Below are 22,253 nucleotides of genomic sequence, written 5' to 3' on the forward strand. Positions count from 1 at the left end.
GGTTTGGGTGCGAATTCGTAGCCTCGGGGCGGGGTCGGGATGACGATTACCCGCGTTTTTAGGCTCGGGGCTCAGGTTGACATATAGGTCTGCTCCGTCACCTGCTCATCTGAATAACTTACTTAGGGCCCATTTGGCTGGTTTTCCAAAAATTTGTTACACAAAAACAATTTTTCAATCTGCCCCTTTTTCAAGGGGTGGATTGAAAAACTCAAAATTTGGCTTTTTCATTTACCAAACAGTTGACCAAATAGGTCAATGAAAGATCAATATGGAGGGGCAAATAAGGGCAAAAACGCTTTTTGGCCTCAAAAACAGCCTCAGGGCTGTTTTTCACAATTGAAGATTTTTTGATCAAAAACGGTCTTTGTTTTCACTGCAGACATTATTCGGGTTCCCCAAGTGGGCAGGGAAAAATGATTGGGAGTATGATTTGTCATAAAATGGTCTATCACTCCACACCTGAGCCATAACACCCACACTACATATGTGTAGCAGGCTCAGTGAATATGTGGTTATCATGTACATACAGTTCTGCTCAGTTATCTGCTCATCAGGACAAGTTATTCATATGTAATACATGCTGTAACTTCTTTCAGATTGAAAAAAGCTTCCAAAAGATTGACTACATACACTGACTCAATGTTTTGGTGTGATCTCATCAACTCAACTGCATGTAACACACTTTCTGTTACTAAGACATAGCTTCAACAATATTGCCTGAGCAGCTACAGAATTATATGTAGTGAATTTTTGGGAAAAAAATTTCAAAGTCGAAAAAGTTACATGTGGTATAACATGTGATTTATTTATTCTGATGGGCAAAAAACTGAGCAGACCTGTATGTACATGATAGACAACTATTGACTTAGCTTGCTGCACATATGTAGTGTGGGTGAAATGGCCCAGGTGTGCAGTATTAGATTCTTTTATGAAAAACTGTACTATTAATCATTTTCCTCTGCCAAATTGGGGAAGTTGAATGATGTTTACAGTGTTTTGATCAAACGAAGTTACCAAATGCCTGTGTTTTTGACGAAAATCAAAAACAGTTTTTGGCTTTGGTGGTACTTTTGACCAAAGACTGTTTTTGGGTTCAAGCCAAACGGGCCCTTGACTTTTTTCAGTTTGACAAAATTCTCCCAAAAATTGACTACAGATACCTCCATAGCCTCAATCAATACTTGGCAAGCCATTCAACAGTAACAGAAAGGGTGTTACATGAGGTTTAGTTGATGGTATTACAGCAAAACTATGAGTCAGTGTATGCAGTCAATTTTTGGAATGCTTCTGTCAAAGTGAAAAAAATTACAGAAAGTATTACATATGATCTACTCATTCAGATGAGCCAAAAGCTGAACAGCTCTGTATGTACACAATAGCTCCTAATTTTCCCATCCTTCTGCACATATGTAGTGTGGGTGCCTTGGCTCAGGTGTGCAGTGATATATCTTTCATGACAAACTACAATCTTAATCATTTTCCCATTTCCACTTGGGGATAGTGTATAATGCTTACAGTGAACCCAACCTCATAAACCCGTCCAAAAAATCCATGGCAACCCAATTTATTTTGAGTTTTCAGCGCTAAAAAATCCAAAAATCAATCAGGTTGCCATGGGTTTTATTAGGTTGGGTTGAGATGTTTGTGTACCACTTATATTTTATCAATCTTTACAACTCAATTACACCTCTATCACAGATCATAAATAGTTCATGTGATGCCATGCATCAATCAGAAACAGGAGATCTGCAAGATATACTTTGATGATCAAAATTTGGAGCACTTTAGAAACAATTTGTAATCTTAAAAATGGTTTTCAACCCAGGTTGCATCAACTTGAATGGGAGTTGGAATGATTTTTGACAAAAAGGAAGAGAAGTAGGTTGTGAGAAGGTTTGGTTACTAATCTGAAATGAAGAAGAAAAAATTCAGAAGAGATGCATCAAAGATACAATCTGTAAAGAAGTGTAGCACATGAGTAAGAATTGATAGAACCTTTTTTTGTACATACAGTTGTGAAGTTGTAAATGTATTTTTGTTCTCTGAGCAATCAATTCTAATGGTTAGTTAATCCAAGTTGTGATCAAGAAGAATCTATCATCCAATCCTATTCTAATCTAGTTCTCTTAAATCTAGGCCATTGCTATTTGCAGCCCACAAAAAATCCATGTAGGCACTGCCCAAATTCTGCCTACATGGGTGTTTCCCACAAAAAAGTGCCTACATTGCCACAAAATTTGATGTAGGAGTTGGAAAATCACACCTACATTGGAAATTTGGAATGTAGACATCATTTTCCAATGCCTACATCAAAAATCCATGGGACTTTGCAATGTAGGCGCTCACAAATGACGCCTAGAATTGAAATTTGAGAATGTAGGCTGCGGCACAATTTTTGAGCGCCTACATGTCTGATTTTAAATGTAGGTGCTATGTTTGAGCGCCTATGTAGTAAATTCAATGTAAGCGCTCAAAAATAGCACCTACATTGCCAAGAAAGTATGTAGGCATAATTTTTGAGTGCCTACATTGCATTTCAAGAATTAGGCACTGAAGAATAAGCCCCTGGTTTGTAGGTGCATGAAAAAAATGCCTACATGCTTTTTAGGGCATGTAGGCATTATTTGCGCCTACATTAATGTTTCTGGTCAAATACACGCCTACTTGCAGTTTGGCATATGTAGGCGCTAAAAATCAAGCGCATACCCCCATTTTGACTCAAAACACTGTTAATTATGTCCTCTGATACCCTCATTTGAGTCAAACCACTTTTTATTCCCAAGTGTCCTCTACATAAGTCAAGATAGTCAAGAAGTTTGACCAAACTTCCACAAACACATATGCAGGTGTCATCCCACTCCTCAATACACATGTAGGCGCTCAAAATTCATGCCTACATTCTTGTCTTTTTAGATGTAGGCGCTTTTTTGAGCACCTACATGCCAGCATTTTAATGTAGGTGCTCAAATATAACACCTACATCCTTGTTTTGAGATGTAGGCGCTCAAAAATGACGCCTACATTATGTAGGTGTAACCAAATGACATCTACGTGGTCATTTCAATGTAGGTGCTTTTTTGTGGGAAACACCCATGTAGGCACTGTTTTGGCAGCGCCTACCTGTCTTTTTGTGGGCTGCAAGTAGCAACGGCCCAAATCTATTGACAATAAATATTTTTTTGCTACCCACCAACCCTCCCAAAGGGTTAGAAGGGTGTATTAGTTCTATATAAGTTGTATCCACCCCCAGGGTTAGGGTAGTCCACTAGTTCCCGTCCCAGGACCTTAGTGTGTTTAATTTTTAACAATCATTTCAAAAATAAAATTAAAAGACCCACATGAGCCAATACTATTCCAGCTTGATTCATCATAAGAATTTTCAGCCCTGAGCCCAATTTGTCAGCTATGAGGAGTGTTTTGCAACCCTCCAATTATCAGCCATTACTAATGTATGTGTATTAGATCAAAAGATTCAAGACAAGAGTAAGATTCTGTGAGATGCCTCTGAGCTTTTTGTGATGAAACAGACAACAGAGCAATTGAGCTTGGACAAAGAAACCAAGGTCAAGAGCCAAAGACCCTGACCTCAAAGAGGGGCCAATATTCCAAGAATGTGACTAGTGGGTTAGAAACACACAACACCTCTTACCTAAAACAGGACCCTTAGTCCCCAAAAAAAGATGAGCACTCGGTACCCAGACCGACGCTGACCCTGGCCATTAAGCTCGGGGCAGCTCAGGTAGACCTAGGTCCGGGTCAGAGCCTTGGACTCGACTCCAATGTATTGTACATTCTCGATTTCGGGATTTTGAAAACTGTAGTTTCAATTGTAGAAATTTCTAGCGCGTGCGTGACCTACAATGTAGTTTTGAGACTACATTTTGTATCGCATTATTCTAATGAAAGCACTCGAAGGCGACAAACTTTGGTTGATGGAAGAAGAAACATGTTCGGTTCATCAAGAAGAAGAGAAAACTCAACAATCAAAGTCGGGAGTGTATAAATAGGAGTTCGTTCCCTGAATACATTGGATTCATCGTAAAGGGGAACAAGTCAAAGAATGATACAACAGCTTATGATAGGAAATGATATAACAAAGGCGATAAAACTTGGGAGGGGTTGTCTAACTTATTGTGGACCATCGACATTTGGATTGGATTTGAAACACCCTCCATTACAATATCACCATCAAGGTCTATATTTCCATCAACATCGGAAGAGACATCTTCATCAAAGCTATCGGATATCAACACCAACTACACCAATACCAAGATGGTTGAAAAGTTTAGAATCAAATCAAAATCGAACAAAAGATGAATTAAATAAATTAGCAACGAATCAAAAAGAAGCAAAATTGAAAGAAAAGTTTAACAAAGACTTAAGGAATGAGATTGTAATTTATGAATCGAAGGTTGATGGTTTAGATTCAAATCGATCACCTAATCGAGTTGGATTCAAACTTGTTAGTTTGATTGTGATCAGGTACGTTCTGCTTTAGCTGTATTTTATTGTCTTTGAACTTATTGATTGCTTCCTTCTCTTTAGTACTTATGTCGCACAACAGATTAGACATAATGGAGCATTTCCAATTTGGTAAAGATTTTTTCTTTTTCATTCAAGAATTTCCCTTTGTTTTTGAAAAGAATAGAATCGCTGATTAGATTGGACAATCGTTTTTTTTCTTTTAGGTTAGACTCTAACAGTCAATGGTCTGAATATCAATTACAGTTATTGGATTCAAAAATTAGATTTTTAATTTCAACTAGCATTCTAAGCTTTACAACTTACAAATCGTTGAGGTATTTTTTAACTCTAAGCCAGTTGAGTGATTTTTGTCAAAAGAAAGTCCAACTTACCTGAAAAACCAAACAAAAGAAATGATGATTGAATTTGATTACTGTTCTTTGAAATTTTGTAGTACGATAAGAAAGATTTCGATTCCAATAACAAGTTCGATAAAATCTTTAAATCAAATCAAATTGACCCCCAAAACACATATAAGAGTTTATCCAATAGGTTCAATAGATTTAATATGGCCATTTAAATTATTTTTTCCTTTTCTTTTAATTTCACCCAACCAATTTTATTCTCTAAACCAATTGATGGACCCAACCCAACCAAAAACTGACCCATCAGTTTCTTTTTCTAATCCACTTTTAGATGAATTGAATTCAATCCTCAGTGGAAGGTCTTTGGTTGGAATCAAACCAATTAAATCTAGTTTACCGTTTTATTTACCTTCGGATGGGAATTGGGGATCTTTAGATCCATTGATTGATGGGAATTCAATTCAATCTTCTTTGTACGCACAAATCTTCCTTCAAAATCTTGCATATTTCTTCTCTGATTTGTTTGGGTTATGCACATCTCTCAATATTTTAGACAAGATGGATTACAATCAATTCGAAGTTTGAATGATTTGAATAGTATATTTCATGTGGATCTACGTTTACCATTTTGGTTTAATATGAAGATTTTGGGATTTAAATTTAGCTTTTATTTAAAGTTTCTTTATTCAAAACTCATTTGACAAAATAATACTAAATGAATCATTTTCTCATCTTTATGTTACTTTTTTTTGGTCATTTGATCAAATGAAATTGGAAACAAAAAAAGTGAACACAATAATAACTCGGGTAAGAAAAAATCTTCTTGAGATTGTTTTTAGCACTTTTGACTGCACAATATCCACCGTTTACAGCCTTTACAAGATACCCAATTTTACGGCCTAGAATGTGGGTGAGCAACCAAAGTAGACGTAATTCTGCTGCTATTTGCCATCCTGTAGAACTTGTTGAGACATCTTGGATTGCATCTTCTTTTCCAAGGAAGCTCTTTGATATGAAGAAGAAAAGTTTCAATTTGGGATCGAGCAGCTTTGTATTCTCGAATTCCCTTCCATTCAATTTTACAGACTTTGATCAAATACTCATACCAATTTGGTCAGAATTTCTTCATCCAACTGGACACTGCATAAGCACCAAATATATTATGGCAGAGATTTAAAAACCACTTCATAAGCCTTTTTATGCTCAATTATTTCATGATATTCATGGAATGCAACTGTTCCAACAGGAATAGTTCTCCAGATATCTAATAACCATTGGTAACCTTTCACTAGTGTTTCATTCAAGTCTTCTTGGTTCCAATCATAAGTTAGCTTGGGCTTTGATAACATTAACAGGAATTTATGAGTCGTGATTTTGAATCTTTTGTCAAGATCTTTTCATTTCTTGGTGTCCATTGTCTCGGTCTCTTCTCAGTTGTAATAAATTCAACAAGTTGTGTCATGAAGGGTTTCGTATTTCATCTAGACTGACCGGTAATTTGAAGGTTATGGTTTTCAAATTCAACTTTGACTCAAAGTTTATGTATTTACAAAGAACTCTTTAATCAAATATGCCAGACACATCATGATTTATGAGACCAATTACCTCTCTCATGGCATTGTTCCTGAGGCTTTGTTTTTTTGCAATAAAACATTCCACAGGTATCAAAAGAAGAGGGAACATGATGCAATGCCATTGCAACTCTGAAAATGGAGGATATTTCTGAGATGATCTCGGTGCTTTTGAATTCACATCAGGGGTTTGATAGTCAGTGTCTTTTGTGTAATCCCATGCTATGGCAGCTTGCTGTTGTTATAAAGTAGGTGCATAAATCTATAGATCTGATGCCCCTTTTAGGTGGTCACAATTTGAAAACAATTGAGCTATAAAAATGAGGATTATTGGAAAACTTGTTGGAATTTTTGAGAAAAAACAGAATACTCAAACTTGAAACCATACAATATGCAATTTTTATGTTCGTTACAACATGTGAATACATAGTCCTATTTTGTTGACTTGGCTGAGAAAGCAAAGTTACCTGGAAATTCTTTTTGATTTTTTGGATTGTATTTTCTCTTCCAAGAAAGAAAGTCTCTTTTGGATACAATCAAGAAATTTATCAACCATTGGCCGTGAAAGTTTGTATTCTGGGATTCTGTTGAATTTATTTCCAGCACCTTTGACAAAACGTTCAAACCATTTTGGTCTGGATTTCTTCATCCAACTGAGCACTGCATACGCACTAAATCGTTGTTGGTTGAAATCAAATATATCATCTTTGAGAAGCCTAAGAGACATAGTATATTCAATAGTATTAGGATAGAAAGCCTTGTTGCATTCTATTACTTGGGGAAAATCCTTAAATTTGACTGTTTCGACTGGAATAGTTCTCCATATATCTATCAACCAATTGTAACCTTCCACTAGAGTTGAATCCACCTCGTCTCGGTTGCAAACATAATTCAACTGGGCCTTTGCTAGCATTAACATGAACTCGTGTGTCAAAAGTTTGAATCTTCTAGTCAAGATTTGCTCATTTCTCGATGTCCATCCCCTAGGTTTCATCTCGGCTTCCAAAAAGTGGTCCAGTTTTATCATGAAGGGTTCCACAGGTTCCTCAGCTTTGGTATCAAATTCTGATCTTATCTGCTTTCGGTAAATGTCTGTGTTGGGTTCTTTACGAGAATTCTTTTTTGTGAGCTTACCATCATTTTCCTCCAGGATACACCCTCCCATTATCACATTGCCACTGGAGACAAACATCTCTTTTGAATTATTCTTAGAATCCAATGGGTAAATCTTATCTAGCCTTGAGGTTGAGGAGGGGTGGGTTGCTGGATTGGAAGCTGTGGGTAGTGAGTGTCTTGTACAGATGCCATTCACCTCTATTGTGTCATAATCTTCATGATGATTACAGCAATGAGGTGGATCTTGCATTGAAGTAGTTACATGTTCTGTGACTGAGCCTTCCCCACTGTGGTAACCTTGCCTTTGTTTTGATATGAAACTGTCTATCAGGTTAAAGTCCATCTCAGTCATCAATTTTTTCTGCATGCTATGTTCTTGATATGTTTCCGGTATGTTTTGGGTAGTCAAACAAAAAGGCAACCTCTTACCATTCCCATTCTTCCATGACTTATCAAAAAATTTGCCACTTTCTTCCATATCAAGTAAGGAAGGCTCAAAACTTTGTGTGAACCAAGCTGATGTACTTCCTTGATTGTTTGAACTATGTAGGTCCAGGCTAGAGTGCTCATAATCATCCCCTTTGGAAGAAGGAGTATTCGATGTGCCAGAGCTGTGGTGGATATTTGGTAAGAATTGCCAGCCCATAACATTGTTGATATGGTCACCCCAAATGTTGGATGGGTTGTCTATCAGCAGGTCTTCCTGGACTAAACCTGGTATTTCATTTTCTGGGTTGGTGATCTGCTCCTTGCCTGAGTTTGAGGCTCCTGGATCTTTAAAGTTTGGTGTTGCTATGAGATGAGATGTCACAGGCAGGCCAAGTGTAGTATGTGCTGGGATTTGGCTTGCAGTATGTTGACCTTGATTTGCGGGAAAAGAACTTGTCACATCTTGTTCTAAAAGAGAGTTGTATGCATTGAGGCAGTTTTTCCTTTCAAACAATCTACTACAGTCAAGCCTTCTTGGGCTCATGACTTCAGGCAGGATACTTGAATAGGATGAATATTGAAGTTCAGTGGGGGGATTGAGTAGGGGTAGCTCAGGAGATAATTTTTCTGGAGCATAAGAGTGTTTTGGGTTATTGATTTCCTTGTTCATATTGCTATTTATTCCCTCCAAGTGTGTCCCTGCTGAATCAAACTCACCACCTTGCTGAAATGCAAAACCTTGAATTTCAAAGTCTGATATTGGGTAATCCTCTATTGACAAGCTTCCTGCACAGCTATCAGAGAACCTCGATTCACCCTTGTTTGGAGATCCTTTGGTACCTTTGGACGTTTCAGCCTCATGAGATATTATTTCATCAGAAAAAGGTATACACCTATTAGAATGAGATGTTGGAGTCAGGAAATGTGGTGAAACGGTTTGAAAACCTTCAAATATGTTGTTTGGGTATCTTCCATACTGGGATTCATCAGTTGTTTTTCCTGCAAGTTTTGAGATATCCTGTTGATTCACTCCTAAAGTGTTTTGTATGCATGCACCATCTTCATTTGATGTCATCATCATGTTGGTTTGCTCACTCTGCCTGTCAGGGTAATCCCAATTGGAAAATCTTGTATCTTTGTTACAATACCTGAAGGTATCTGTGAATATTCCTGTTATTAAAGGAACCAAGTCAATTTGATTTTCCAAGGGAAACCAAGCTTCAGATATCCTTCAGAAACACAAACTTCTTACCTCCCTGTTCACTTATATGCCTTGAATCTTCCAATCCTTGACCAAACAGGTGAGTATGACTATTTTGTGATGGTAAAATTTCAACTTGATGAAAATATTCATGAGGACTTCTATTCAGAAGAGGCCAAAGATCTGATTGAATATCATTGTGGTCTTCTCCTGTTCCAATATGTCTATTTTCAACAGCTTGCCCAAAAATTTCATCACAAGAACCCATATATTGGCTGATCTGATCACCATTCAGTAAATCTTGTCCAAGATCATTGCTTGAAAAAAATCCCATGACCAAAACAAAATTGGTGCATGATAAAATGAAAAGTAAATAAAAGAGGATCCAATTCTTCATGTGAGGCATGAGCAGTTGCAGAAGACCAGGGCCAGGACAGATTGATAAATTTATGGGACTTGTTGTTCAGCCTTGAGAAGATTTGTGGATATTTTAGTGTTTGATGAATTTGCACAATCATAGTTTGAAAATTACCTCCTAATATTCCCATGCCCCACATGTTTATGTACTGAATCTCAGACATGCCTCAAAGACTCCTATGAAACAAAGTCACCAAACCTGATTTTGGAAACACCTAAAACACTTCCCTGGGTGGGTATTGAGGATATTCTGGATAATCACCATCATTCTCAATTCTTGATACATAGCTGTAAGCTGTTCTTGCTAAATATTATCCTTTAGCTCTACATTTAGGGGATACAAAGTTGAAATCCGGCCGAAAATCCGGCCGCGTGGCCAGATTTCCAGATTCCATTTTTTTCTGGCCACGACTTGAAATTTGGCAAAAAGAGAAATCAACAGATCACTGGCCAGTTCTTCACTCACCTCAATTCCATATCCGACTCAACACCTCAATCTCAAGATTTTCGTTCTCATCCAACACCAGGCACCCAGAAATCCTTCCTTACACTCTGAGTCAAATCGATCTTCATTACATTCTCATTCTCATTCAAATCAACCTTATTCTCCTTTATGGAATTCAACTAATCATCGAGATCGAGTGAAGATTACGGATTTTTTGAATAAAGGACAATTAACTTCAATGGTACAACAGATTGGTAACAGATCATTTTTCTTCTCTTGATTAATACTTTAAAAATCATATTCGATCTGATTTAAATCTAATCTACTCTTTTGGTTTTGGTTTTGTTTTCTCTTTAGCTGCTTCATATCAATTAAAAACACTTGAACCTGCGATTTTAGATGTTTTAACTCAAGCTGCAGAACAAAGACTCTTTCAAACCTGTGGATGAATGAAACTGGCAGACAATAGCAGTTGATCTTAGTCCAAAGACATCCTCGATCTAGAAGTTTTGTTAAAGAGTCACTTTTTGGAACTCTGAATTTTGTATTAGATCCTTTGTATAATCTTTTCACACACGAATCAAATCAAACAAGGATACAGATAAGTTTAAGAATAGTCAGACCAGATGGAATCTTTGTGAGAATTGAAGTCAAGAGTTGGTCTTTTTCATCAATCGAAAGATTTGAGATTGATCTATCATAAGGTTCATGTTGTGATTGATTAAATTGTAAGTTTGGTTGACCGAGAAAGCTGCCTTCTTTCAATTCTTGTCAGTTACAGCAATTTGATGGATTTGTAAGGCTTGAATCATGCGTAAGAAAAATCTATCCCGGCGAGATTGACTTGAAACATTGCAAGTGAGTCTAGGTTGTTCTGAACATACGCCTTTCTTGCATGTCGTGCTGTTTGAATGGACCTCTTGAGGGCTATTTTGCGATGGTATCGAGTTGTTGCTATGTGAAGTGGGGGCGAGTCGTCGATATTGGATGTGGGACTGGTGGTGTAGTGGAAAGTTGGCATGGAACTTGAAGTTGGGGGATTCAAAGTTGAGAGAATCCGGACTCATGTCCAGATTCCGAATTACCGCAAAAAATGGAATCTGGAAATCTGGCCACGCGGCCGGATTTTCGGCCGGATTTCAACTTTGTATCCCCTAATTGGATCACAATTATCAAAGGTTTTGGCAAAGATTAACACAAAAATCTGATCTCAAAAGTAGAGAGGTGGTGTCAAAAGTGGAACTTAGGGATTCAATTTGTTTTGCTAATTTCAAAAGTTTTATGCTGACTCAGACTGGTTAAATCTTGAAAAGTACTTTTGTCAAAATGCAGACACATGAAATTTGACATTCAACAAGTGACCCACCCCCACAATTGAGGAATTTTAGTCTGACTTTATGCACTATTAGTACTTCCTGGTGAGTGAGAATATCAATTGATCATTCCCAATCTTTTTTTTTCATTCAGAAGATGGCCTGAAGCTCTTTTCAACCCTCTAGTAAATGAATTGAGAGTGAGGATTGAAATCTGGATCATAGTCTTCTGGGAAAAATAATTTTTGAAACAAACTCTCACATGAATCTTCATTTCCTTTGGTGATACCTCATCCAAATTTATTGTTCAAATTGAGAACATAGGGTTGCTTGATCATCCCCCAGAAGATCTAATTTTTGGAGCAAGGGTTTATAAAGTTTGAGGTTGTGTTTATGAGCCGGTGATTTTCACTTCAAATTGCAAATTCATTCATGATACTTGAGATAAGTCCCTTGATTGTGCCTATGCTCTTGACCAGATCCATGGCTTGATCCAGGAATTAATCCAAGGTTGGTCTCTACTGTTTATGTTTTGACACAGAATTTACTGCTAATTTTCTGATATCCATCATCAATGATCTTCTTAGTTGTAAACAGCAAAAACCAGTGGTTTTTCATTTGGTAAGGAAGATCCTCAGCTTGTGGCTTTCTATTTTTCTTGTGATTGCTAAAAGCTATGTTTGCATTTAATATTTTCAAACAATAAACTTGAATTTGATATCAGGTTGGAAATTTGAATTCAGTTTGATCAAGTTTGTTCTGAAGTCTTTGGATTTACGTCAAAAATTCCTTGGAAAGACTGATACCCTTCCACTGCTTACCAAAACTAAAAACAACATGCCAATCCCTGAAATGCTACAGATCTGTACTGAAAGGGGCGGAACTTGCATGATCCTAAGTATAATTGAATAACCTCAATTGTGGTGGTGCATATCTACTGTTCTAGAAATATTGGAAGACCCTGAAGCTGGGATATGCTTGATATGATGATTGTGTCTGGCTATAGGGATGTCTGATCCCTGACCAGACAAGACAACACAGATATTGGTAAAAGTGGTCTATGAGCAAATGAGATACCAGGAGATGGTTTTGTATGATATAGATTCTTGTCAAAGAAAACATTCTAATATTGGATGACAGAGAAAGAATATCTCTGTAGAAACAGGATTGATAATATAAGAGTAGATGTTACAACTTGTGGTGAGGTTGATGTTTGATGAAAAAGGTTGTGAGTGGAGCAATAATATAATCACTACATATTTACAAAGGGATTTTATTACACATAATCAAATCATAAAAAGAAATGATATTGGTGATTGGTTTGAGCACTGGCAAAGTATCATTGGTTTGCTGATCACTCATTCTTGTGTTTAATGTGGTGAGATTCAATTCTTGGAGTACAACTGTACCAGCAAATGTAACAGGGGACCAACAGAAACAGGGAATGTTTTGATGCAGAAAACATCATGTGAGACTATGAAATTCTTCCAGTTTTCAGGTTTCCTGGGAAGGAATGTAATCAGACCAACCTTGGCATCAGGGGATATGTTTTGGAAATCAGATACTTTGATGTGGGTGGAATTAATGCTCTACCTCAACCCATATGACCAGCTGTGGATGAATCCAAGAAATTCATTTGTCATTAGGATTGTACCAACAATTGAGTGACTATGTGTCTTTCTTTGTTAGTTGATGATATAAATTTTGGCTTCAATTTCCCACAGATGAGTGATTTCCATACAACCAACCTTCATTTATTATTATCATTGATTTTGGAATTCCAAAGTATGAAACATAGTTCACTTTGAACACAATAAGATGATCAAATAGACAAAAAATCACAACTGAAATCAAACCAAGATGAAAAAATTACAAGAAATGAAAAAAGAACAAAATTAGTTTTTATTTGAATTTCAATGGGTTCTGTTCACATCATTATTACTTTGACACATTGTTTGATGTCACTAAAAATTAGTGAGCTTTCAAATTCACCTTGATGATACATCTCTTGTACAAAATTAATCAAGTTGTTCCAAATCAAATCCCCATGTCAGACTCTATTTCCAAAATCCTTTTTTCAATACCTGAAATAAATGTTTGAACTAGAGGTAGGTTTGATCTATATTCTGGAATTTTCCAAAATTCACTTTGAGGTGTAATTTTAAATACATCTAGCCAATTTGGTCTGAATCTCTGCATCCAAGTGAGGATTACATATGCATTTAACTTCTGTTGACTTCTAGAAAATAGATTTGTGCTCATAACTCTAGAGATCAAGGTCTCTTCCATGGTTCCAAGTGCGGTATATCCGTTAATAGGCCTAGTTGATTTGGGTGGATTTGTCATGATAAGGGCATCAATCGGAATGGTCTTCCAAATATTGGTTAGCCATTGGTATCCCTCAACTAGAGTCTGATTTAAATCTTCTCCATTGGTTGCATAGGTCAACTGAGATTTCACTAACAATAGGAGAAATTCATGGGTCATAAACCTTAGTCTTCTCATCAGGTGAGTATTGGATCTAGGATTTCTATGTTCCAGATACATATCTTCTTGCAGGAAATCCTCAAATTGTGTCATAAAGGGGGTGATGTGTTTCTCAATCAAGCTATCAAATGATGTTCTGGGCTGATGTTTGTATATACTTGTGTCTTCACAGGGGTTGACCTCTTCACAGATCTTCCTTGTTTGAACTATGGCCTGATTTTCTGTCTCCTTTCTTCTATTGTTGGGTTGTCTATGTGTTCTTTTTCTTCTAGGTACATCATCCAGAATATCTAGAACCTTGCCTTTTGTTTCCTTATTGTCAGTTGAGATTACAGTATCCTCCAAACCATTCCTGCATCCTAGTGTTGTAAGTCCTTGTTTTGGAAAGGAAGGGCTACTTGGAAGACTGATAATTGACTCTTCTGATGGAAAAATGTCTACATCATTATTGAGGTAACAAGAGTGATCCAAATTTTGGTGCTTTCCAAGCTCCACATCTGAAGCTTCTGAAGTGTGGGGGTTCTTTCTCTTCCTGTTTATGACCACGCTTTTGAGATTGTAGTCCTTTTTTGTGGTTAAATCATTCTCTCTGATTGATTGTTGATCTTCATTCAAAGAATCTTGAGCCCTCAAAAGTAATTTTGACCTTTTACCTTGCTCCTTTTCCCAAACATCCTTATTGGAATCCTGGCTTTCTGGGTGGGTTTCTGGGTGATCAGGACCAGGTGATTGAGTTTCAATGACTTTCAGAATGCTTATTTCATCCCTGTTCCTTACCAAATGATCATTGATTTCCAAAGCTGATATTGGTAGATCTCTAGGCAAAGATCCTTTTATCTGTTCACCAAGAGACTTTGATGTAACAAGGTTTGGAGATGATCCAGGATCTGTTGTCCCTCTGGGTCTATGAATCATGCTATCAGGCGGGCAAGCTCTGGAATTTTCATAAAAAGGTGGCAGTGTTTTGAGTGGTGCTAAAGTTTTCTGAAGATTATTTGATATATCATGTGAATCTGATCTCGTCTTCTCTTCAAATTCTTCATGAGTGGATTCTGGAAGTGGTGAGAAATTCAAATGATTCATTGAATCAAATTCTTTGATAAAATTTGACATCCATACATCATCTTCATTATACATTTTCATTTCATTTCTTTCCATCTTGGATATCCCATGTTCATCTTGAGCAGAAAGGTATTTGTACACTCCCACAGAAGTCTTGGTTAGAAGATCTATGGTTCAATCCATCAAAAAAGCACATTGTAAAAAAACGGGAAAGAAAATCAAAAAGGTGATTTCAAAATGAATCAGCCTTACCTCCTTGTTCATTCAATTGCCCTGAATCTCCCCTACCTCCAATGAAGGGATAATTATTCACAATTTCTGAAGGAAACAAACCATCTAAATCTGAAAAGGTGTTGTAAGGATTTGTAGAAAATAGAGAAGAATGAATCAATTGAACATCATGATCATGTGCTCCTCCTGTTCCAATATTACAATCAGCCACAGCTTGAAATGAAACTGGTTTTTTTGTGAACATCCAAAGATTCATGAGCATGCTCACCATCTAATAAACCTCTTTGAAGATTATCTCTTGACAGAGATCCTAGGAGACAAGAAAATTGAAGGCATGATAGAATGAAGAAAACACAAAATATGTTCTGCATCTTTTTTTGTGGAGTAGGAGCACTCAACAAATTTACCAAAACTTGAAGGAAAGATGAGTTAAGTAATTGGGGACCTATGGATTGAATTTATGTTTTGAGTGATTGGTATGATGGTGGAGTAGCTGAGGTAGATAGAATATGTATGTAACATCAAATTATCTGGTGATATCTTCTCCAGGTTGGATGGAATTGATCATATGTTCAGGAATTGAATTAAAAGCTCAAGCAGATATTGACTACCTCAAATACACACTTCAAGTTTTGCTTGTAAATTTATAGATTGCATACAGACCTTGCAGGATCCTATGAAACACACTCCTCAAACATTGATGTTCAAGGCTGATGTTACACTTCCTTAAAACATATATTGATGTGGTTTAAATGTCTTACAGCAAATGAAATGTGACCTAGAATTTTCCATTTTTTACAACATCTTGCCACTGTGACTGTGACCCTTCACAATCTAAGAAATTCACAACTCTCTCACCTGAAGTCTACTTTGAGATGAAGTACAAGCTGAACAAGATTAAGTCACCCCATGTAGTTCAAAAGCCAGCCAAATTTTTTGATGTAGAAGTTTCCCTTTGCTTCTGATCTCATCAAACCAATCTTGTCCTAGATTTATACTACACAAAACTGATTCTGGAACTTTTCCACAAAAGTTTCCAGAACATTTTTTCAGAAAGCCAGAAAGCTCCTGCACCCTGGGCATTCAAACTTGTACTGTTTTTCACAAGTCCAGGAATCCAGAAGTTGAACACACCCAAATATGTGTTCTGAGAAAGTTCCCAAAAATTTGTGAAAAAGTTCCAGAACCATATTTGTGTAGGACAATTGATGAAGCTTTCTTTGGTCCTTGTCAATCTAGTTCATCACCATGTACTCTCATCTAATCCAATTCTCCTTCTCCTCCCAATGTGCAATGAATGAATTAACCTCTCAAACCATTAACCTAAATCATACAAAACTAACCAATAAACCTATCAATGCCTAAGTAGCTCACTACTCAAAAAAAAACCCTAAACCTTTTCTCACTGTGCTTTTAAACAAACCAACCAACCAAAAATTAAAAATGATCCATCTCAAAAAGCAAAAAGGAAAAAAAATGAAATGTGAAATGTGAAATGATCATCTAGGTTTTTTCAAAACAGATCCACTAATCCCTTCATCCCCAACCAAATCCCTTACCCTCTTCACCCCACCACTTCCAAGGGTCAAACCCAGAGCAAGATTAGTCGAAGATTTATGACTACAACTAAGATTATTTGAACTACAACTACAGGATCGAGGATTGAGGAGATTCTTATTCTTATGATTCAGAAGATGATGATGATGATGATTACTACTACTGGCTAATAAAAGTTCAGGTTGGATTCGATCGATTAATGAGCTCGATTTACTTCCAGTCGGGTTTAATTGAATCACTCTATTAAATTTGGTGGGATTTGATCGCGAATTCTTTTGTTTTCTTTTTGGATCTGATTTAGTTAATTCTGAATACCTTCTCATACACTAAAAGCGCCCCCGAGAAAATAATCACAATCAGGTTCTTTCTTGAAATCTCTTTTGTTGTTCAGAATGGAAAGAGATTGACGAATAAATTCCAAAGCAAAACGACTTGACTTACATGATTATCAGTTCTTCTACCATTAAAACTTTTACTAATCTCAGACCAAGTTTTAGATTCCTGATTCCTCAACCTTAAAATCTTTTCATCTTCCTATAAAACCCTCAATCAAATCCTCAATTCTCCCATTCAAGAATCCAATTCCAAAAGAACAAGCAGAAGTAGATCACCAACCTCAGAAGTCCAATTCCCAACCACGATCCTAGGATCCAAAATATTACACCACCTCTCCCGACACTGTGCATCAGTCCTACCTCTAACTCTAGGAGCCACATCTTTCCAAACCATTCCACAAGCTGCAACCGCATTCCTTAAAGCTTCATCTTCATTCGCATCCCATTTACCTTTCTTAATATCAGGTCTTAAAGTCTTACTCCATCGATTAATACATTGATTTGAAGATCTACCACAATGATTTGCCACTATGAAAGATTTTTGTCAATCAGAAGGTCAAGAAGAATGATAATTTTTGGGAAGGGGGGTCGTCAAACTAACCGGCTTGCCAATTTTGTCCGTACATTGAAACTCCTTCTTTTAATAACAAATCATCACTCTCATTCCATTCTTTTCTTTCTTGAGTGACCATTCTATATTGTTTTACACATTCAGCTGCAGTTCTTCTAGTCTAACCAAACAAGAAACAAAACAAGAATTCATCCCCCAAACAATACCCAAACAAAAAGAAAAATCAATCAGATTTTAAATAATGGATGGGTTTGATTAAAAAGAAGTAAAGGAAATATAAACTAAACGCCTAATTGATTTGAAATCGATTTCCAATCTTTTTCATGATTCCTTTTGACGATTTCAAATAATTTATCAATTTCATCAGATTGCCATTTAGTTCGATTTAAATTCGGATTTTGTCTTTGATTCCATTGAATTCTACATTCGATTGGAGATCTATCTGGTAACTTTTTATAAGAAACCAATTCAAAAACCCATCAAAACCTAAAACCTCAAACAAACAAGAAATGATAAAAAAAGATCTTACTGCTTGTGAAATTACAGTCCAATCCACTTGATCTGAATATTTGATTATATCATCAATTGAAGGAATTAATTGAGAAGTTCCAGAAAATCCTCGTTCTTTACTAATTTTAATCCGTTTGACTTGTAATATGATTTCTTCTTCTAATTTTCTTCTTTCTCCAACTTGCCCTACAAAGAAAACAAAAATGATAAACCTTAAGTCTCAGTTAGTTTTAACGGTCATGGTAAATTGTAAGAAAAAACTGAAAAAAAACAACTGAGAGAAATCTAAACTCAAACAAGCTTGTTGATGTAAAATTGAATTGTATCGATCTCTTTTGGTCCCATCTTCATGTACAGGTACATCCTAAAATCAAAAAGAAACAAAGCGCACACATTCCCCCACCAAAAAGAATTCAATAAGTGGAGGATATGATCTTGTGAAAAGAAATGATAGAGGATCAGAATGGAGGAATGGAAATCACTCAAACTTGACCAAATTTATATTTGAACCAAGGTAAGGACACCGTACGAGATCCTTCAGCCACGATGACCATGTTAACTTCAGAACTACTAGTAAGGAAGTTTGATTGAATTGATTGAATTGGCGTTTGAGTTTGAGATGGTGATGGGGCTTGAGATTGAGATTGAGATTGGGGTTGGGATTGGGATTGAGCAGTGAGAGTTTGTTGCTGAATGGTATTAGCATAATGAGTTGCAAGTGACTACATAATTTCGAAAGAATAAAGAAAACAGATTAGAGACTATATTCGTACACTTCAATAAGCTGAATAGCTATTACAACTTTTACAATCAGGTTCGATAAAAAGAAGAACTCGCCTCAAGTTCTTCGCCTCTTTCTAAGGCTAGATTGAGTTGATCTAATAAAGCTCTGATCTGATTTGAATAAGTTTCATTTGATTCTAAAGCTAATTCAGTTTCATTATCAATCATATCTAATGATAAATCTTGAGCCAATAAATGTTGATCGATTGAAGCCAATAACAAATCATCAAATCCATCTGAATGAGTTTGAGGTGGATTTTGATCAAGGATAGAAGGCGTAGAAAGTCCCAATAAGAAGCTATCTAGATCAGAATGATTAGAATGATCTAGAAAGTTTGAAGACTGGATTTGATCTAATGAAGAATGGGTTGGAAGATCGGTTCTTGGTGTGTTTTCTGATGAGGAAGATGATGAGAATGAGTTGGAGAATTGGATTTGATGAACTTTATGAGTCGGATTAGATGAAGTATTAAAAATTGAATCAAATGTAAGAGAAGATGAATGATGTGGATCGAATGAATGATCATGAGTTTGAAGTACTGAAAGAGCTGATAATAAATCTTGAGCATGACGATGTTGATCGATAGAGTGAAACTGATCATGTTGCTGATCATTTGTTGAGGATAATAAAGTATGTGAATCTTGAGGTAAAGAACCTAATAAGAGAGAATGAAAGGCTTGGTCTTCTTCTGTTGAATGAAGTGAGGTTTGATGATCAGTTTCGACGGGTAAAACATTTGAAGCCAATTCAGATAAGATTGAAAGTGAATCCAAGTGAGCTTCATTGGTTTGAGATTCATGTTCAGATTGAGGTTCCGATTGAGATTGATGAAAAGTTAAAGATTGAATGAAAGATTGTAAATTCGATTCGATTTCTCTTTCCAATTCACGATCTCGTTCTAGCTCTTGCTCTTGTTCATCTTGTTGAGCTTTTTGCACATCTGATCGTTCTTGACTCTCTTTCCCTTCTGGTTCTTCTATTTCGTGACTAGGTTCGTTTTCAGTCTCTTGATCATTTTCTGATTTCTGTTGATCTGAGTTTTCGGTTTCCAAGAGGTTTATCTCTGATTCGTTTGATGAAGTGTTTAGAGATTCTAGACCAGGATGGATATTTTGAGGTTCTTGAGATTGATTTTGAATGAGTTGATGGTCATCAGATTGAGTCATGATTGATATTGAGTATGATATTAGTTGATTGATACTACATAGAGTAAGATATCTATGGATTGAATGGAGATGACCATTACCATGATTCTGATTGAGATGGTGATGAGATGACTATTGAACATTCAAGTTCACCATTCAGACCGCATAGATCGATGAAAGTCATCAAACCAAACCCAGTGAATTCAAAGCGTAATCCAAATGTACATACGCGATCCGAGCCGATACCGGTCCGCCGCAGCTGTCACTGACCATCGTGCATGTCGTGCGAAAACACTTTGCCCCACGAGATGTTTTTTCAGCTACTTTCTCATACGACCCCAATGTGTAGTACACCTCTTTTGGTATGATCACAATAGGCTTCCCCCAATAATGGTGCATGGCTCTTGCCATACCAGGCCTTATAAGGAGGCCAAATGATGGACTTTGATCCCATGAATGGACCTTGCTGCCACTCTTTTGTTTAATGATTGCCAGTCCTCGTGAGCAAACACCCAGTTCAAACTAAATGCAATCCAAAATATGACTTCCCAAAAACAATCATTCTTGAAAAACCCAAAGCACCAACTTGCAACTTCAAAGTCAATGGACACAAGTACAACAACAACAAAGTCCAGAGGCCTCACTCATATGTGGCACTCACACTCACAGAGGTGTGTCACTGGAGATTAAACTATGACACATGTGTAAAATTTTTCAGACAATTGCATATCCACAAGAAGAAAAAAGGAAGTCAGTGACCCACAGCAGCTGAATCAATTGTTGTACTTCAAACTGATTTGTATTTTATCTTTTCATTGACTTGCTCAATTTATCTATTTAGTATTTTTCCAGATTACAAGAAGCAATATGCAAGGATGTAAAGTGTCCTTTTGGCATAGTACAATATTAATTTGCAATAGTAGTCAGCCCAGCATATATGTGCTCACCACAAGTGTTGCACATGATCATGAAATTTTGTGTCATCCTTGGCAACATGGTAGTAGGGGACAAGCAGGATGATGGATTGAGGTTGTGAGATGTAATACCTCTGGTGTATATAGCAGAGGTTCTATGTGCTGAACACAACATAGGTCCTTTATATATGGCTATTCAGCACCAAATTGAAGATTCAAATATACATCATCAACTGCAAGATGACCTTCTTGAGCATCTTTGGCAACATTGTGGTGATCTATATCAAGCTGCGGCTGCTCCTGCTTGATCATCATGTGTAAATTTTGTCTTTGTTGAAGTGATTGGGAGTATAATTGGCCATAAGGGATATCTGTACACTTGAGCCATAGCACCCTCACTAAATATGTACAGCAGGATGGGTTGATTGGGAGCTATCATATACATACAGAGCCGCGGAGCTATTAGCTCATCTGAATAAATAAACCATATGTAATACCATCTGTAATTATTTTCAGTTTGACAAAAGCATCACAAAGATCAATTACATGCACTGACCCATAGTTTTAGTGTAATGTTATTAAATAAACTTCATGTAACACCCTCTGTTTCACTGTCAAATGGCTTCCAGAGTATTGCCTGAGTAGCTATGGAGGTAAATGTAGTCAAGTTTTGAGGATTTGTCAAACTGGTTTTGTGATGTATCACATTTGATTTACTTCTTCACATGAGCAGAGAGCTGAGCAGACCTGTGTGTACATGATAGCTAACAATTTACTCAGCTCCAAGCATATGTAATGTGGGTTTTATGGCTCAGGTGTGCAGTGATCAATTCTTTATGACCAATGATGCTTGCAATCATTTTTGCCTGCTCAATTGAAAGGAAGTTGTTTGATGTTTACAGTGCTTGAGTTTTGTTTTTTTCATTTCAATCGTCATCACATATTAGGTGCCTTTCCTATATTATTGTTTTCTATATTTCAATTGTGTGTATTCTGTGACCTTGTGTGTTATTTGCTTTTTTTGTTGTTGGTGGCAAATCATATTATGGGTTTCTTTGGTTCAGTAAAACTTTGATGTGTTTTGGGTTTTATTTGGATCATGTGTATGATATAACTTTTGCTGTTTACTTTGTATGATATGGGTAATCGGACCCTGTTTGCTTTGCATTGTATTTCTTGTTGTCTGCTGTGAATCATATTATAGCTTTTGTTCATTTTAGCTATGTTTTTTTTGGAAAACCTTGGCTGTTTTTCTTCTTGTTGTTCAACATATAGCTTTGTTTTGTTTTGATTTGTAGAACATGTTTATATCAATCAAGCCTTTGGCTAGTTT

General features: G+C 36.6%; 5 protein-coding genes across 5 annotated transcripts; 1 reads left to right on the forward strand and 4 right to left on the reverse strand.

The window, feature by feature from the left end:
* Positions 1 to 4,063: 4,063 nt before the first annotated feature.
* MELLADRAFT_108641 (uncharacterized protein) lies at positions 4,064 to 5,735 on the forward strand (the record flags this gene model as incomplete). Its single annotated transcript, XM_007412452.1, has 6 exons — positions 4,064 to 4,485; positions 4,549 to 4,596; positions 4,692 to 4,848; positions 4,922 to 5,006; positions 5,164 to 5,305; positions 5,705 to 5,735. 6 exons carry the CDS (start codon positions 4,064 to 4,066, stop codon positions 5,733 to 5,735), a joined length of 885 nt encoding a protein of 294 aa, XP_007412514.1.
* A 1,261-nt stretch (positions 5,736 to 6,996) lies between these two features.
* MELLADRAFT_65042 (uncharacterized protein) lies at positions 6,997 to 9,483 on the reverse strand (the record flags this gene model as incomplete). The annotated part of the gene is made up of 3 exons (XM_007412609.1): positions 6,997 to 7,009; positions 7,072 to 9,118; positions 9,201 to 9,483. 3 exons carry the CDS (start codon positions 9,481 to 9,483, stop codon positions 6,997 to 6,999), a joined length of 2,343 nt encoding a protein of 780 aa, XP_007412671.1.
* A 3,878-nt stretch (positions 9,484 to 13,361) lies between these two features.
* On the reverse strand, positions 13,362 to 15,366 carry MELLADRAFT_65043 (uncharacterized protein; the record flags this gene model as incomplete). The annotated part of the gene is made up of 2 exons (XM_007412608.1): positions 13,362 to 15,040; positions 15,126 to 15,366. The coding sequence occupies 2 exons, from the start codon at positions 15,364 to 15,366 to the stop codon at positions 13,362 to 13,364; spliced, it is 1,920 nt and encodes a 639-aa protein (XP_007412670.1).
* Positions 15,367 to 16,381: 1,015 nt separating this feature from the next.
* MELLADRAFT_72431 (uncharacterized protein) lies at positions 16,382 to 17,679 on the reverse strand (the record flags this gene model as incomplete). Its single annotated transcript, XM_007412607.1, has 4 exons — positions 16,382 to 16,987; positions 17,103 to 17,195; positions 17,277 to 17,524; positions 17,598 to 17,679. The coding sequence occupies 4 exons, from the start codon at positions 17,620 to 17,622 to the stop codon at positions 16,604 to 16,606; spliced, it is 750 nt and encodes a 249-aa protein (XP_007412669.1).
* Positions 17,680 to 18,776: 1,097 nt separating this feature from the next.
* MELLADRAFT_89554 (uncharacterized protein) lies at positions 18,777 to 20,417 on the reverse strand (the record flags this gene model as incomplete). Its single annotated transcript, XM_007412606.1, has 3 exons — positions 18,777 to 18,799; positions 18,911 to 20,061; positions 20,236 to 20,417. The coding sequence occupies 3 exons, from the start codon at positions 20,415 to 20,417 to the stop codon at positions 18,777 to 18,779; spliced, it is 1,356 nt and encodes a 451-aa protein (XP_007412668.1).
* Between the last annotated feature and the right edge of the window lie 1,836 nt (positions 20,418 to 22,253).

This window comes from Melampsora larici-populina, assembly GCF_000204055.1.
Source record: "Melampsora larici-populina 98AG31 unplaced genomic scaffold MELLAscaffold_31, whole genome shotgun sequence".
Classification (NCBI taxonomy): Eukaryota; Fungi; Basidiomycota; class Pucciniomycetes; order Pucciniales; family Melampsoraceae; genus Melampsora; species Melampsora laricis-populina.